General features: G+C 39.3%; 1 protein-coding gene across 1 annotated transcript in view; it reads left to right on the top strand.

The window, feature by feature from the left end:
• The window catches only part of RPA1 (replication protein A1), a 22,701-nt gene extending 4,161 nt beyond the window's left edge, over positions 1-18,540 (top strand). The window contains exons 6-17 of the mRNA XM_054847601.1: positions 2,847-2,933; positions 4,019-4,151; positions 5,087-5,189; positions 6,300-6,368; positions 6,513-6,705; positions 7,796-7,935; positions 9,581-9,729; positions 11,039-11,171; positions 12,218-12,394; positions 13,674-13,781; positions 17,076-17,162; positions 17,522-18,540. Coding sequence (XP_054703576.1) covers positions 2,847-2,933; positions 4,019-4,151; positions 5,087-5,189; positions 6,300-6,368; positions 6,513-6,705; positions 7,796-7,935; positions 9,581-9,729; positions 11,039-11,171; positions 12,218-12,394; positions 13,674-13,781; positions 17,076-17,162; positions 17,522-17,629 — 1,487 coding nt within the window. The 3' untranslated portion in view covers positions 17,630-18,540. The remainder of the gene's footprint in view (positions 1-2,846; positions 2,934-4,018; positions 4,152-5,086; positions 5,190-6,299; positions 6,369-6,512; positions 6,706-7,795; positions 7,936-9,580; positions 9,730-11,038; positions 11,172-12,217; positions 12,395-13,673; positions 13,782-17,075; positions 17,163-17,521) is intronic.

Genomic DNA, 18,540 nt, shown 5'->3' with positions numbered 1-18,540 from the left:
TTAGTTAAGAGATGTCGAATTTGATGTGATATGTATTTCATTTTAACGTTGACGTTATTCTGCAGACTTCATACCCTTTTATTTCATATTAAGGTTTCAGTTTCAGAAGACGGTAATAGTTTAGATTAGGTGTGCTAACCCGGCCTTTCTGCTCTGCAGGGCTGCCTGATTTGTCGTGAAGGCCTTGATAAAACGGTAGAGGTGTATTTCAAGTTGCAGATTCTTTAAGTTCTTGTATATATTGAGAATTTTTTTTTTGAGGAACTCTCAGCTAATGCAGAATGAGTATCTAAGAGCACTTTGCACTTTTCATGGAAAAAAGTTCAGGTATCTTAAAAAGAATGTTTAGTTGTACTTTTCCTCTTACTTGAAATACAGATCTCAGATTGCTAGACCTAGGATTAAGGAATATTCTTTCCTAGGCTGTAATACCACAGTAGGATCCAGGGAGTGAGAAGTTGGCTTTTGGCCACTTTACACTTGAGCAGTAGGAGGTTAATCTGCCTAACAAGGAAGCTGTAGACACAATCTTCTTAATACCTATCATAAAAACTTTTCAGGCAGCGTTTCATAATAGTATTGAAAATTAAGATTGAGCAGTTTAGTTCTTGGTAGAAAACTAGATGGTAATGTTATTACTGTCATTAATCTCATTCAAATTACTCTGATGCTGGACTTTCTTCTTATTGTAACAATTACTTGCCACTTATGTTTAACTTCTGTCATTAATCCGTCAGCGTTGAAATGTTTGTATACTTACGCGTTCACTTGAACTCTTTCTTCCTGCCCTTCCCACCATGGCCTTTTTGTGTGCGTTCTTTTATAGTGCATTTTCAGTCCTCCTCTTCCTCCCCCCATGCTGCCTCTGAGTTCTGGGACAGGTCTTCCGTCGCCATGGCACTGTAGCAGGATCTGTTGGTAACAAATTATTGGAAGCAGAGGACTGCTGTTATGCAGCTATTACATTAGAGTAGGCTGCGTGGCTAGCTTTGGTCAAAGGTCTTGGGTTTGACTAGCCTGGTGTGTATATATAGCAGAAATGCAATCAGGTATTTCAAGTGGTTTTTCAGCTTCTGCTAATAAAAACTAACAGCGAAAACCAGGCAGAGGAGTCAGTTTTCTGAGCAACCTAAGTGATCTGTAGGCCACCAGCCACCAAAAAATCATGGTTTAGGAGTCCCTGGACTCTGCAAGTGAGAAGATCGGAAAGATACTTCTGTATTTGAACACATGCACAGATGTGTTAATGTATTCTTAATCTGTTGAGAAATACAAGGCTCTGGCTAGACAGCCATTAAAATATGATTTTGTGTTTCATAATACACAAATGTTCTAATGTATGTGGTGGTGTTTTTGGTGGGGTTTTTATTAAAAAATCCTAGAGGGGGAAAAAACATTGGGAACAAAAGTAGCAAGGAAGTCTCTTGCTGTTTCATATGCACATTCCTGTTCTTCTTGAATATTCTTTCCCTGTCCAGGCATATTTGTTCTTAATGTGTTTTGTTGAGTTTTTTTCCTTCTTTTCCTCTTACACAAAATGAATTTGGGGTGTTGAGCGCTGACCCTGACTGGGTCCTCTGAGTACCTGAGGCAGCTGAGGGTGAAATCTGGCTTCTCCATCTAGCGGATTCTGCAGTAAATACACATTGCTGTTTGACGTCACTCTGTTGCCAGGGAGACTGCTGTCACCAGTTTCCCGATGTGACTCTACTGCGGCAAGTTAGAGGAGCAGATTGGTTTTGTGCAAGGACCTTGTTTTGGATTGAAAATAACCTGAGGGTTACCTCTGTAGACTACACAATATCAGCCAACGCTACATCAGGGTCTCCTCGCGTTGCTTCTGCTCCTTTACCTTACTTCTGTGCCGTCCTTCCTTGCCATTCTGTTCTGGGATTCTCTGCTTTTGTTCCTCATGATGTTTATGGGCTAGGTCTGACCTTCTTTTCCACTTTCTCTGACTATCTTACTCCTCACACCCCGAATCAGCGGGGCTTTGTCTGCTCAAGCTTGGGAATTCTGCAAATCGATGGCTTAAGAGTTAGTCACATCCAAAAAGACGAAAATGTTGGATATTTTTTTCATCTGGAGGCAAAATATGATAGGACAATTATTCTGTAAAGGAATTCAAATTTTTGAATGGTAAATTAGTCTCCTAATATACTATTTTTCTAGATATGTCACTCTGTTCTTTCTCTTGTAATTTATCATCAATATAAGGCAAGTAAAAGTCCTGGAAACTAAAAAAAAAATGCATGATATGTGCTTACTATGGCATCACTTTGCTCCCTATGCAATATACTGCTGTGTCCCAAGAGGGACCCTGGTAAATGCTGAAATGATGACTCCATCACCCCCACATTACACATTTTCATATTTTGGAAATAAAATACAGCAAGTGTTTTCTTTGTCTTGCATTAACTTCAGGTTTGACTTTACCCAGTGGGTTTTTGGCCCTTTCTGACATTTAAGAGGGAATTCTCCTACAGTTTTTATCTTAGCTGTTATGTAGTAGCAGAAACTATCTGTCAGAGCAATAGAAGCCTGTAAAAACTGAGAAGTTGTCAAGATAACTTCAGTGCTGTCCTTTTAAATAACTGTCAGCCCTGAATTCTTTCGAAGTAGAAAGCAGTTGCTTGCGGAAAGAGATCTGACTGAAATTCCTCCATGGTAATATTGTTCAACAGATAGCTTGCTACTGCTGTGTCTTATAACACTTGAATTTTAGCATGTGTTCTCTGTGTTTTAAATTATTATTTTTTTCATGCAAGCCTTATTTCCTACAAAGGAAAGTTTTAATTATTGCGCTCCCTCCTGTACTATATGATCTCTTTCTGTTTGATTACCAGGGCAAGGGCAGCAACGTTCTTTGCCTCCAGCAGCAAACCCACCACCCAGCAAACCACAGCAACAAAATGGCAATTTGTCAGTAGCAGGTAAGAGTAATCCTGGGCAGGAACTGGTTTCCATTTGTGCAGTGCAAAACTACAGCTTAAATTTAAAAAAGATCCTTTCTATAATGGTGTTGCACAAGAAACACTTCATTAAAGTCTAACCCATAGCTTGACAAGGGGAATTCTCTGAAGAGGCTACTGTACACTTGGATCTAATAATAAATTTTTTAAAAGGGGGGAAAAAAAAATCTGTCCACCTTCCCTCCTCTTTCCTAAGCGGGGGTGGGGAGGCGGGGGAAAGAAGGAGATAATTTTGATGAAGCAGTGTAAACAACATCTAGTCTGGTGCAATTTTGCATTCTTGAAACAGTGCTCTGTGACACCTGAGTAGGCTACAGTTTGGAGCTGACCAACAGGTGTGTTATTGATGCTGAGATATTGAGGCCAAACAGTTTAGGTGGTACAGGACTGAAATTATTTGGTGAGACATCTATAAATACAGGTATTTTTGATCAAGACTTTAAATAGTGAGATACTGAAAAAGGCAGACAATTTAAATGTCAGCCTGTAGACGTTTTTTGAAGCTAGGTCTTGGTACTGTTTTAACCTGTCTGCATTCTTTACCCCTGTGTTTAAGAAGTATTTTGAAATAGTAAAATCTTTGACACTTGCTTACTGCAGCAGTAAACAATCTCTTTTCTTCTGTACTTAAAGATGAGTTCTGTGCTCATACATTGACAAGATTCAGTTCAGAATTAGCAGTATTGCTTTGTGTCGGGATGTGCCATATATTATACTCCTAACTAGATATTTCCCACTTAGACTGTGTTTAAGTGATTGACTCTGGACACATCTCTACTTCCAATGTGAGTGCTGTAAAGGTCTGAGAGTGTCTCTTCTGCATCACTTTGCAGCCTAGAAAAAACTTCTGACCAAGAGCAGAAGCAATTCAACAAACTTTCAGCCACTGTGGTGCCCCATGTAGTGTTAAGTGTAACTTTGCCTTTTATGCAGCTCCCTATAGCGTGGTGGGAAAGTTCTGCCTGACCTTGCACCACGAGTTGGCTTTAACCTGACTTTTGTCTGCAAGGCTGAAATTTTTTATGCTTTGTTGTGGTTTTTGAAAGGTCCTGCTGCTCCGAAGTACCATGCTCCCTCAAACCAGTTTGGTAAAGTGAGCGCTCCCAGCTCAGTGAAGACACCAGGCGGGTCTCAGGCCAAAGTAGTGCCGATTGCCAGCTTGAACCCATACCAATCTAAGTGAGTTGTTATGGTTTGCCAGGTATTACTCAATGTCACAGGCATGAAGGAACAATAGCTTCTTTTTGCTTTCTCATGTATGAATCTCTGTCAAATCATTCTTTGAGTTCTTTTGACGTTATTGGTTAACTTCAAACCAACAAAACCGACAATAACAACAAAACCACCCAGAGAAGCAAACAAAAAAACCCTCCATAGAAACAGCTGTGCGTGTTTTGGTTTGTTTTTTGTTTATTGTTTGGAGGTTTTGTTTGGTTGGGGTTTTTTGTGGGTTGGGTTTTTTGTTTGTTTTTTTTTTAATTTCATCAACACTCCTACAATCTGAGCTTTGCCTTAGCATTGTCTTGGTGAAGTTACCCTGCTGAGCTCCATGGGGTTTTAATATTTTAGTTGAAAATCAATTGCCTTCTCTTTTTTTCCTAAAGCAACCTTCTTTTTGGTAACTTAATGACAAAACAGCTCAGTAAGCTATTCACTTCGGCTACTGTTGAAAAGCATGAGGATGTAATTATTTCGTGAATGACATTTTTAAGTTATGCAAACTGATTTGATTACCCAAGTTAAATGCGAATCCTATAATTGAGCTCTTGAGTTCTAGCATGGCTTTTCAGAACAGGCAAACCTGCTGTATGAGAAATGTACCCTAGAAGAGTAAAAGATTTGAGGCCTGCTTCTATGCAGAAGGATTGTTCGCTACTATTATCATACTAGATGCTTTATGGCTGGCTTTGTTGCTGCTTTCTCTACAACTTACTGCCTTTAATGGTCTAGGCCATTAAAATAGAAAGCAGCAGAAAAGCAGCTAGAGTTGCTGAGGTGCAGTGGAAAGATTCTGGCTTTTAAATAGTGACATTCCAGTTCCAAAGGTTTGTCAATTCAATCTCTTTAAAAAAAAAAAAAAAAAAAAAAGACAGTGACTTCTTGCACAATTTCAGGTGGACCATTTGTGCTCGTGTTACCCAAAAAGGTCAGATCCGCATGTGGAGCAACTCCCGTGGTGAAGGAAAGCTCTTTTCTATAGAGCTGGTTGATGAAAGCGTAAGTATCATATGTTGAGAAAAAGATAATGTATGCCAGATGCTGATCAACCCTTCATAAAGACAGAATAGAGGAAATAAAAAAAACATTTCCTATAATACACTTTATTACAACTGAAGCTTGTATTCCTGTATTCATTAAGTTGAGCATCAACGACCCGGTTTTTATCCAGAATGAAGTCTTAAATTTATGGCATTACTGATTATTTTTCATCAAAGTCTATAGTGTGTGACTAAATTTTTGCAGCTTCAAAATATAGTTGTTTCTATAAACTGACAACCTAATACTGAGTTTTGTGGTGGTTTCCTGTAGATTGAGAATGAGGTCTCATCCTTCCTCAGATACACGTTACAACCCAAGGAGTGAGAGGAGCGTTTCCTCCAAGTTACGAGGTTTTGTTTTCATGAGGAAATCAGAGTACAAATTATTGTAATACTAGGAAATTTCATCTGTGGTTTGTTTGGGGAATGGTATCTGGTAAATCTAACTAAACTTGCAGTTTGTGAAACCTCTTATCAAATTACAGCCTTCTGTCATGAAAACAAACAAGATTCTGGTAGATTATGTTTAGTATAAAATGTGAGGTTAATAATGTAACACGTTGTCATCAGCCATTTGTTTTCTCTGCATACTGTCTGTATTCAAATTTTTTAAAAACCCCAATATTTATATGTAGTGAGTTTATAATTGTTACTAATTCTTACTTAGACATGACATCATGTGTGAGTGGGAGATGCACAGTATATTGTGTGCTAACTTGTGAAGGTACATGATCTATTTGAATTTTTTTTATGTAATGGCAATTAATGCCAGTTTTACAAGTACCTTTTCAGAGGTGTGTATGAGATATATGTAGTTCTTATGCATTTCATTCTGAAGCTCTAGATATACTAATGAGACTTGAATATGAAATGTGATGGTCAGGTGTAGAATATGGTGGTTAAGCTATAACTACAAATGTGAGGAGAATGTTGTTTGTTTCTCACATGCCTGGAGCTAGCCTGGCAGACTGCGCTGTGTCTATAGACCTGATGTCACTTAACATTGCAAATTTTTTTTTGTTTTTAATGCCGAATTTCAGTTCTGACCAGCTCTCCTGTTTTCCTGCAGGGTGAGATTAGAGCTACTGCATTCAATGATCAAGCAGACAAGTTCTTTCCACTCATTGAATTGAACAAGGTATGGTAGCATTGTGCTTTCACAGGCTGACATGAGTTAGAAAAGAGGAACTTTAGCGTAGCAAGGATTTTTAAAGGTGAACACAATCTATTTTCTCTGTCTGACTTCTGATAATATCCTCTGTTTCATTGCTTTCTCCTGTAGGTATATTATTTTACCAAAGGCAATTTGAAGACTGCTAACAAGCAATATACAGCTGTTAAGAATGACTATGAGATTACATTCACTAATGAGACTTCAGTTGTGCCCTGTGATGATGCCCAGCATCTTCCATCTGTTCAGTTTGAGTTTGTATCCATCTCTGACTTGGAGAACACACCCAAAGACTCAATTGTTGGTCAGTCTAAATAGCAAAATGGCATGCTCTAAAGCTTTGAAGTTTTACTTTTGTGCCCTGAATACTGGGGAGGTAGTGGGCATACAATGCTTCGAGTGTTGTGATCTCTTAAATGAAGTTATCCAGTGATGGTTTCCATTAAAAATGCCTTGGACAGTTTTCCTGTTAAGATGTATTTGCTGTGTTCTGCTAACAATATATAATGATTTTGCTTCAAACTAACAACAGTAAATGATACTTGTTTATTGTACTATGATCATTGTTTTCCGTAGAAAAGGGCTGAAAGAAAAATGTCCTTGCTCAGCACGTGTGCATGTCATACCTTCCATGGTCTTGCTTTCTTTCACTATCTAATTATCTCTGTAGTGATTTTGGCACAATTCATTGCATTCAAGTCCAAGTTGCATGACTGTTTTGGCTTGCTTTGTGAAGTTATTGAAGGTTTGTTTTTCTGTAATTTGTTGGGCAGAGTACTCCGGAAAAATCAGAGGCTTGGGTGGGGGCGAGGGTTCTCAGGTTTCACAGGCACAAGATGCCTGTGATTCAGAGGCATTCAGCTATGAATTTTAAAGGTAGATCTGTAATATTAAAAATGGTGTATTTTTAGGGAGTGCAGAGGGGATTGCGTTAGCTCTTACTACCCAAACATGCAGACTGGTTTAAGTTGCAGCTTACGGTCGCGGGGCTACAGCGAAGGCACTAGCCAGCTGCTTCTTTGTGTTACAGTCGCTTTGAAACCCCTTGCCCGAGAGAGTTGTGCTTAAACAGCAAGAGTGTGTGTTACAGGATCAGGGCTAAAGTCCTTTGACAGAATGTGATGGGAAAAGATAGTACAATGCCTTGATCTCACTAATGTGGTGAGGCTTGCATTCATGAATAACTTAACGAATTCGTCAACAAAATTAAAGCACTGAAGAGTTCTGTAGTGGAGCATTCCTACCATAATACACTTAATTTCCATATCAGATTTGATTTGAGTAGGGAGCCAGGATACAAGGTAAAAATCTGACACTAGGATTGAATTCTTCTCTTGTGATCTTGTATTCCCTAATTGTGACCCTTGAGTAACTCTAAATTGTAACTTTTTCAGATGTAATTGGAATTTGTAAGAGCTATGAAGATGTCACTAAAATTACAGTGAAAGCTAACAATAGGGAGGTATCAAAGAGGAATGTGCATCTGATGGATACATCAGGGAAACTGGTGACAGCTACGCTATGGGGAAATGAGGTATGTGCTCTCTTACCTGTTCTTAAGCAAAGGTTCCTTTGTGTAGCGTGAGGAAATGAGTGTGCTGTTGTCATCCAAGATGGGCATAGCACCGAGACAGTCCTGGGTGTTTAAGGATCAGGGGCAGAGGGAAGGTGAAAGACTGTCTGGTTTCATTCAGGTGTGATGTTCTTAACCTTTCTCTGACAAACTGCTGACATGATCTGACTAATATGTTCTGAACAACTGCAGACATTATGTCTCAAGCCCAAAGACTGAAGATAACAGGCTTCTGGTTTAGGAAAGGATATGAGTTGCAGTTTGATTATGGAACAGCCCGGTGGCTATGGCTGTCTCATCTCAAATGAATTTTATTCGTAGGGTGGGATATGTGTTACCCTGCATAACATGCTGCTTAAATAGGGGGTTGAGAGACTGTATCTCAGACTAGGAGTTTAAAGCATCAGAGCCTTGGAGTTGAAAATTTTGAGTAGTTGCAGTAAAGTGCTTATTTAGCCTTTTAACAGGCTACTTTGTTTTTCACCGGTGTTGTAGATACTTAGGGATTTATGCCCCACTCTATAAAATGGGAGTGATCCTGCCAGCTTGACTGTGGTGCTTTATGGCTAAATGATCGAGTGCACTGATATTGTAGGTAGCTAAACACCATTAACCATCTGTTGATATAAATGAAGTAAACTGAAGTTGGATATCACAAAGTTTTGAGGTTGAACCGAGTGGTTATAGGAGAGGTTACTGGTAATCGGCTCCTGGCATAACTCTTCCAACAGAGATCAGGCTCTGCATTTTTCAAAGTTAAATCTGTTTGCTTCCTTGTAGAATAGAGACAAGAACAAGCATTGAGGGGAAGTGACTTATGGCTTGCAGCTGGCACAGTTAGGGCTAGAATCTCTATCTCCTTTATAAGCTATTGCCCTAACTGCTAGGATACGGCTTGTGTTCTCATAGATATAGGGAATGCTACTGCTAACTCCAGCTCATTTGTAATCTTTAAGCACGTGATCCTCTCCTTGTTTGCTAAGTGGTGTGGGGTCCAGAAAATCTATACCTTTAAAAACCTCTCTCATGCCAAGAGGTTCTGTTAGTGTCAGACTTTACTCAGATAACAAACTGATGGCAACTGAACAGCATTAAAGCAGCTTTATAAGATTAAAAACAGAAAATGGAGTCTCGAGAGAAAGTGTTTGGTCAGCGTACCTACACTTCTACTTTTTAAGTTGTAGTAGAATAGACATGATTGGCTCAATCAAGCCGAGCGAGTTGTTTCATCTCCTGAAGAGTCTAATCTGACCAAATACTTTCTCCTATTTAGAGAAACCTCCATTCTCATAAGCCATATTCCTTTCTAAAAATCCTTGTGTAAAACTCCTAATGGAGGGAACTAATCCTTTTTTTTCCAAACCAGCAGTGTGACTTAGGGATTCTCTGGTTCCCCAGGAAATGGGGTGTTAGGATTACAGCTTTAATTTTTAGCTGCCCATTCTTAAACTCCTAGTGATATCATTTAAAACATTAACTTCTAAATACAGTAAGATAGTTTGATTCAGATTTGGTCTCTTGTCATGATCTGTGAATTATAACCGCAAGTTCAGTACCTTTACTGTAGCTTGCTACTAATGTTTTCTGGTTTTTTTCACACATGCAGGCTGAACAGTTTGATGGTTCTAGACAACCTGTGATAGCCATCAAAGGAGCCCGAGTCTCTGATTTCGGTGGTAGAAGCCTGTCTGTCCTCTCCTCAAGTACAGTTGTCATCAACCCTGATAGCCCAGAGGCTTTTAAGCTCCGAGGATGGTATGAGCGTGTGTTTATGTTGATTCATTCCAGCCTGCTGCGGAGTATTTGTTTTATTCCGTTTCTCTGTACTTGAGCAGTCTGTATAGTACTGAAGAAAGGTAGCAGAGAATATGGGTTCCAGGGTTATAGAAACTTCTCTTCCTTGAAAGCACTAGAGCCTGAAAGGCTGTCCTTTTTAAGTTGTTCAATTCAAAAACTTATAATTCCATGACAGACCTTGAAAAATTGAAATAGGAGTAGTGCATGCTGACCCAAAGCCTTGGAAGGCAGCATGAAATCAGACTTGACCAGCTCCACTTTCTGAGGCATTGTCTGAGAGAACAATTATTTTATTATTTTTTTTTTCCACAGGCTTTTTCCGTTGTGTGAAATCTGATATGCACTCAGTTAGTAGGAACTGGAGGAACTGTGTTGACTTCTTCTAATGTCTGTTCCTTATCAGACATTTTTCAGATGGCAAAATAACATTTTTATTGTTCTCAGAAAAACAAAATTATTTCTTGGTGGTTCGTTGCTTTTACTGTAGGTAGTTACTAAATTTTCTGCTGTAACTACTAATATGGTGAGATGCAGCCTGTGTGTGAATAGGGTTAAGTGCCGACAGCATCAGATTTGTGAATCCTGGGGTTTCAGGTTCCAGTTAAATCACCCAAACATGGATAAAACATAATGGCATTCTCCATTTGTCATTGAGCTGAGGCTCTCCCATGCTTCAGAGGGTTGTTGAAAATAAAATTGATTGTGGGTGTTAGCTATTGCTGTCACACTTTAATTTTCAGTTTTTGAGTCTTGGTGTGTTTCTCAAATCACAAAAACCACTAGAATGGGGTGGCAGTACAATCTTTTGCGGAAAAGCAGTGTTTTCTTATTTGAACAGAGGAAGCATAATCTGTTCAATGCTATTTGCTTTTTCTTTCGAAGCTGCTGTGAAGATAATGGTACCATGTAATTTAATTTTAATTATGGAAATATCTTGATGCCCTTAAATCTTGTTATCTGACTGCCTTTAAGAAGCATGCAGTGCGTGGTTTGACCACTAGCTGGCAAACAAATTGCAGTTATATAGAACAAAGCTGTCCTCCTTTTGTGGGTTTATAAAATACTGTGCTAATTAAGTTGGACTATTAACTTATTCTGAAATGCTATTTTTGTTTGCAATATACACAAATTACTGTAATTGTTTCCTTTGCAATCATTGATAAAGAAAAAATCCCTCCTGTATTAGGTACATGAAACTTATCAAAAGCTAACGTTTAGTCTGTATGGTCTGCTATCCAAAAATAGAAGGGCATCTTTGTGGTTCCAGGTTTGATTCCGAGGGGCAGCTTCTGGAATGTGCCTCGATCTCTGATGTGAGGGGTGGGCCAGCATCTGGGGCGAACACCAATTGGAAAACTTTGTTTGAAGCCAAATCTGAGAACTTGGGACAAGGAGATAAGGTAAAATGTGGCCACTGAGTACAAGCGTTGTGTACTGGGGAGAAAATAAAAAGCCAGACTTTATGAAGGCATTCTGCTTATGGAAGTAGTCCAGTTGTTGAGCAGTATGTGCTTACTCTGTCAGAATTTATGCTATTAAATAATTTTTTTTCAAATAAATTCAAGCTTGTTGCTGATGTTGCAACACGATACTATGTTTGCAAGAGAATTCTAAGCCTTGTATAAATGGGGGGGTTAGTTCACCCCAAAGATGTTTATATAAATAGCACAAAGTGTTCTAGGAGAAACAGGTGCATTAGGAGGAAGTGGTTTTCAAGGGTGCATACTTGGTCAATAGAAAAGCTAGGAATAAAACCTAGGTCTCTGGCATTCCAGTCCAGTAATGTCTCTAGGCTTATACTGCTTCTTGACTTATTTTTTAAATATTTTTTTTTCCAAACGTAAGTGCTTAGCCATTTGGGATTGCAAGAACTTCTATCTAAGGAAAAAAACTTTACCTGTAATTCAGCTATTTTCTGTGAGATTTTTTTCACATGCTTCTTAAGCAACCTCTGTTTATCTGTTGAAAGACTTGACCGTGGTCCTAAACCATTAGGATGATCATGTTAGTATGGTGAGTGGGTATTTTGTTCTGTAGGCTATAGTTTAATCAAATGCTTATCTGTAATACTACACAGTAGGCTTTCTGCGTTTTATATTGGCTCCCAAAAGAAGCATAGGAAAGTGTAGAATCTTAATCCTATGAAAAAGTGGAGATTTGAACAGACACAATGGAGAAGCAAATATGCTTTATCTAAAGAAAACCTAGCAATTGGAGTTTCCTGCAATGGAAACACAAAATAATCTTGCTGTAGGGGCTTTATTTAACATAATGGAAGCCTGCAAATGATTGCAACAGAGGGGTTGATTTACAGTTTCCCAATAATCCATAGCTGTTAAGCTTTCTAATCCTAAATATCCAAGTATGGGTGCCTTGCTTTGTAGTTAATTCAGAATTGGAAAACATTGAGTATTTTGAGGCTAATGTTGCACACTCACTCTCCTAGGCGGATTATTTTAGTTGTGTGGGCACAGTCGTACATCTGCGCAAAGAGAACTGTATGTACCAGGCATGTCCCTCTCAGGATTGCAATAAGAAAGTGATAGACCAACAAAATGGACTGTATCGTTGTGAAAAGTGTGATCGTGAATTCCCCAACTTCAAGTACCGCATGATGCTTCTGGTAAGTAAAGGGATTAGAGGAGAGCGTGTTTCTCACAGTTTTCCTTGTGCAGTCCAAACAGAAATCTTTTGAGAGAATGGGGTGTTAGTTCTGTTTGTCTATCTGTGATGCCTGTGGATTAGAGGGTATTTAAATTGCTTGTATGCTGTACCTGAGTGAGGGATGTTTCATTGAGCTGATTAGCAGTTTGTTTTCCTAGTGCTCCAATTAAAGGCTTTTCTCTTTGCCAAAAAGTTGATGCTAGCTGAGTTGATTCTGGTTTCCAAGTGTACTATGCAGTGCAGAGTACAGATGGCCTACGCCTCTTCAGTAGTGAAGATAAACTGAAGTAAAATGGCATTTCTGGAGAGCAGTAATTGCACTTTTACAGCTGCTACCTATATTTAGTAAATTTTTTTGGGTAGGTATTGTTCTGTCTCATGCTTTAATGGAGCCTGCTTCAGAAAGTTGTCTGAGGGTTGTTATTGTGATGCCCGCTTACACCATAAGCACAGAACCTTATTCTGCTTTAGATTATAAGTTAGAGTTGTATCTGCTTCTTAGAAATGCCGTGCCAGGTGGGCATGCAGAGAGAAGGGAACTACCCCTGCAGTCTCACTAAAACACAAACTGCTTCTGAATAATTTCTAGCAGATAACTTCTAGGAATGCATGAACTACTTTACATAGCAGAATCATTCTCGTAAAATATAAAGGGCATCCTGAGGGTACAATTGTGGCCTTTGGAACAGTGTGTCTCCTACTTTCCCGTTCCTAATAGTCAAAGCAGCCAGGAAGTGCATGTGAGGCTAGTACTTGATCTTTTTACTCCTCTGTCTTGACCTTGAACATTTTGATAGTTTCCTCATAACATAGTATTACATGTGTTTATGCTCAAGTACACGTCCTTACAAAGTAAATGCAGTTTGAAGTCTCACTGGTGTCCCCCTTGGTGGTGGTTGTTCTGGGCTACCTGTTCTTGCTCACAGCTCATCAGTGACAGAACAGAGCTGAACATCCAGTGTGTACCACTGTGATCTCGTTGGCCTCTTCCTGTGACACAATGTACTGTCAATATTAACTTGCATTAAGTTAGTCTATGGAGCTAAAAAAAAAAAAAAGGTTGTAAGTCACTGCCTTCCACCCTCAGTGATGGAAAGTACCTACGGTACACAGGGCTCTGATAGTTACTGGAAATTTAAAACTCTCTATAGGCGTGAAATATTTTTTCTTTTGTCTTCCTTGAGGAATAGGCAACTGGATGAGATAACCTTTTGGGTTTGGTTTTTTTTTTTTTTTAGGTGACCATTGCAGACTGTCTAGAGTATCAGTGGGTGACTTGTTTCCAAGAGGCAGCAGAATTCATTCTTGGGCAAAACGCAACTTTCCTGGGAGAACTGAAGGAAAAGGTCAGTCAATTAGCTTCTTGTCTTTTTAGTAAATGTCTAGAAGTTGAACTATGTTTCACACATCTTGTGGGGCTGCCCTCACATTTCTTGATTTTTTTTTTTTAATTTTATTTTATTTTGATTCTCCTGGTAAGGAAATATTCTTGTAATGTTGACTTTGAAGGCAACTTGGAGAAAGATGTAAGGTATGTGTGGAACACCAGTGCTGATCCATCAGAGAGCATGATCTTACCCCTGTGAGTGCACATATAGCACTCCTAAGTCAGCAGAGGTGGCAAAGGCAGTGGGTTATGTTCATGTAGTTGCTGTGGAAATGAACAGCATTATTAAAACAAATACAAAAGTGCCATATGAAAGAAAGGGATATTCTGCTTCATTTGGCAAGAGTTTGATCTTGCCCATTCTCTGGGTGATAGGCCAGCTCAGGGGCCTGGCAGCCCAAGATTGTTCTCCAGATGTTGGACTTCAGTATCTTTTACAAGTTCACAAATCATTGCTTCTCCTCAATCTGAAGTTCTTGGCAGGGACGTGTTTACTCTCCTCAGGATTATTTTCCACGGGCCATCTGCCTGGAGAACAGAGATTTGCCTGGTTTCCCCCATAGTTTGCTCCCACAGTCAGTCTGTCTACCTCTGAGCTCTTTTTGCTGTTAAAAGCTGGAGATCAGCCTGTCCTTATCACCTGGACCTCAAGAGACAGCCGATTACTTGACGACAGTACTTCAGCCTTTAGAGAGCTGACAGCTTTAACATGTGTTGACTCCAATAGTAAGGACAGGCTGTTTTATCATTGTACCTAGGTTGGAAGAATCTGGGGAAAAAAAACTGTTGTAGCAATGAATGCTAACAACATTATCCCTAATGTGTTCCAAAAATTTGTTTACAAAACCAAAAAGTTCCAGAACGCTTTGTATATATATTTGTAAGTAGGCAGGAAGCTTTTTGAACTAGTGTGTCTTAGCCCACTTCTGAAGGCTCTTTTCTTTCCCCCACCAAATATCATCAGAAACTTTGTGGGTCATATGAAAACCGTGGCTTGTAAAATGGGTCATTGGCTTAGATGCTTAAATGATCTTTCTTTGACAGATTAGAACAGTTTTTAAGGTTGTAAGTCATTAAACACTGATGGTATTTTCTTCCCTTTGCCACTATATGCTTCTCTGCTGCATTTTCCTTTCTTCCAACCAAAATAATCTTTTCCTGATTTTTTTTTTGTTGTCTACTATATAAAATCTGTGGTTTTGTTTTGGTTTTTTTTATATGATGATCTATAAAGCATAATAAGTTCTTGACTTGCATATGAGCATTGCTGTGCTCCCAGGCTAAGGCTGGTTGATACTAGGGCTCTGTAGATACACCAGTTGTTGGTTAACCCATTGCTTGGCTGTGGGAGGGAAATGAAAATGGGAGGGGTTGTTGAGGCTGTAGTCCTGGTTGGCCTGAGGCACTGTAGTAGACCTCATCTGCTTCTGCAGAGCAGGGTTAGTTTTCCTGTCATTTACATACAAGAATGGTTTTTGAAAATTTCCTGCACTTTGGCTGTCTAAGGTAAGTGGCACAAAGCTCATGGTTCTGGGATGCTTAGTTTTTGTGATATTATGGTTCTGTAGGAAGATGTATTGCTAGGGCATTCTAATTAGATGTGCTTGTACTCTTGCATTTCCCTTCTTAACTTGTCAATATTTTCTTTCTTCAGTTGTGCTTAATCTCTGCTAGAGTTCAAACAAAATTTCTTAGTCCCTTTTAATGCTGAAGAGAACTGGGTGGGGAAGGAGAGACAGTGGATCCTATGTAACAGTACAAACATGTGATGTCTTTTGAAGAGCTGCCTAATGGAAATGGCTGAGGATAGAAAATGGAACATAATATGGAATGAGCCCTTGAGCGGGAATGCTTTATGTTCCAGGAGAAATTGTTTTTGATTTGACACTTTTATGAGCCTTTATAAATGGTACTTGATGCATTTTCAGTAAGCTTTTCTTAGTGGTTTTTCCTCTGACGACCTGATGCAGTATCCTGTGAAGTTGGTGGAAGTCTTTCTACTGCTCGCAGTTTGTTTTGAGTCCACGTAGAGCCAGTGACCATGCTAAGCATAGATATGCATGCAAGGTTTTTCATCTCCTTCTCCACTGTGCTTGTTACCAAAGGAGGTAATGTAGGGTAGCTGGTATGCTAATGGCATTTTCCACTCACTAATGGTTAGCATAGTTTGTGGCAGAGCTGGAAACAGAAGCCAAATGCTTTATTAAGTGAGTTGGTTTTTTTATCCTCTAATCCATGTGATGGTCAGAAGAAGGGGCTTTTAATATTCAGGAAGGATATGCCTAAATTTTGCAGTCTGTGAAACTAGCTAGTCCTGTTCACCTTCATTTGTTGTGCTTTTCTAAACCTCAGGAGAATCACTGTGTAGTGTAAAATAGTGCTGTGCACATTTAAAAACAGCAGATGTAACACTTGGAATATGAGCGAAACTGAGGTGGGTTCAATTCCAGATCAGATGCTCTGTCTGCTGCTGGAGTGACTGATCAAGTCAAGTGCATCTGGTAGATAAATGCATTTATAATTACTTATCTGTATCACTGTGGGGCTGCAGGATTTTTGTGGAACATCAGCAAAGGCTTTTACAACTAATTTTTACAAAAATAAACTTTTTCCACAGTCTCCACAACTTATCTGCTTTTTTCCCTACTGTTTTGACAAATTGTCTGTTATAAATGATGATTATGTTTAGTGTTCATATGGTAATTAGAAGCAGCTTATGTTATAAATATGACAGAGTCTTCTAATGGTTATAAAAGCACGTTCAAAACATGCATCCACTTCTTCTTTATAGAGCATCCTCCTAAAAAGGTCTGTGTCAGGATGTGAAGGATACATACAGCCTTGATGGATAAGCAGAGAAACGGAATGCCTAATAAGAAAATTAATACGGAAATAGTTAACTCTGTCAGTGTTTGTGGTCGCATCAGAATTAGCCAGTTAAGCAGCACAAGAGAATTGCCTGTAGATTTATAGTATTTTCTTTCTGTACACTTGGTTGCAGATTTGGTGCAACTGTACGTTATTTTGTTCAGGTAGCGAAAAAGTTTTCACCTTGAACTAAGCTTTTCCTTAAAAACTTTAAGTTATAGTTTTGGCATCTAAAATTTGATGGAAGATTCAGCTCTGCCTACGTGATCCAGTTAGTTCCACCATTTTGCCAACATCAGCAAAAGATGAGCTGTTCTGAAAGTTCGTGGTACTACCCGAAGCCTGGAGTGTCTGCAGCTGATATCTGTCTCTGTCCTTCTCACAGAACGAGCAGGCGTTTGAAGAAGTGTTCCAAAATGCAAACTTCAACACGTACGAGTTCAGGATCCGAGTAAAACTGGAGACTTACAACGTAAGTATCCCCCAAAAGGCAAATAATGTGGCATGAGGCTTTTGTAGTTTGACTTGTCTCCATAGGAGGTGGCTTCCTCCTCTTATGTTTGTGGGGAGGCGTTTCCAAAGATACTTCTCACACAAATACTGTCAGTCCTGAGCGCTGAAGGAGCGATCCACTGTCATTAACGCTGCTCCCTCAGGTTCATCGAGCCTGGCTTGTTTCAAATGAAAACAACATAGCTGCTCTGGGAGTGAAGTTTGTACTCCCAGTTAACCCCGATACCAGGAGCAGTAAGTTACTGGGGCAGGAGGAGGTTAGAACCAAATGCCTGGAATACCGAGCATTCTCTTACATGCCGTATTTCTGTTGCACAGGATGAATCTCGTATTAAGGCTACAGCAGTGGACGTCAAACCTGTGAACTACAGAGAATACAGCAAGAGGCTGATCACAAGCATCAGGAGAAATGCTCAGCTAGGGTGAGGAGGCTGGTGCTGACTGATTGAAGCTAGAACTTCCAGCAAAAACTCAATCGATAATATTATGCTGACTTTTTCCCCACCCTGTGTGTGACAATTTGGCATTAGTTACACCGTGCATGGTAGTCCAGTGTAGTGGGCTAAGTGATTTAATGCATTTCTCTGAAGATATGCCCTGGTAGGTAAGAATGCACTCTAATGGCCATGATATTGTAGGCTGTTGTGGTCTATTAAGCTGTGACAGCTCTAAAGAGGAATCTCTAGACAGGTTGCCAGGGTCTTTAGACAAACTATTCAGAATGTCTGAAGTAACTTTTTGCTTTCTTACTATATGTAAAGCTGAATTATATAACTATTGTGTCTTCTTTGCAAGAAAGTAGTGGCAACCTTGACACTTGGACTTGTTCAGCAGAGGGTAGGAGGAAGAGTCATACAGCTTTCAGATATGGACGAAGGAGAACAGGTCTATTAGCGCAAGTTAGTTCCTTTCCATAGAATTCAAAGGCTTTCTCTTTCCACAGGTGCCATGCAGTTGTTAATGCTTGGAATGGCAATATGATAGAATTATTAATCAAAGACATATCTCTTATATCTGAAGAATATCCTTCCTTCAGGGTTTAATAGACTGAGTCAGATGGGTCTGATATTAATCAAAATTGTCTCTTCTGAGGAAGGCAGATAAGCATTGACTCTCCATCCCCCAGGGAAATCTAGGCAACTACAAAGCATTGCTTTAGTTTTCTCTTCAATTAATACTATGGGGTTTTGAGTGATTTTAGCACACATTACCTGCCTATATATACTTTGTATGTTTGTATGTTCAGTTTCTTTGGTTTTATTTGTAATGATGTTAATCAGAAACAGGTCTTTAAATGGGGGGAGCTTTGTTTCAATAAATACTGTTTAATTCCTGTG

This window comes from Grus americana, chromosome 19, assembly GCF_028858705.1.
Source record: "Grus americana isolate bGruAme1 chromosome 19, bGruAme1.mat, whole genome shotgun sequence".
NCBI classification, from domain to species: domain Eukaryota; kingdom Metazoa; phylum Chordata; class Aves; order Gruiformes; family Gruidae; genus Grus; species Grus americana.
Note: the sequence above shows the minus strand (reverse complement) of the source record. Positions and strands in the feature narration are given on the sequence as shown.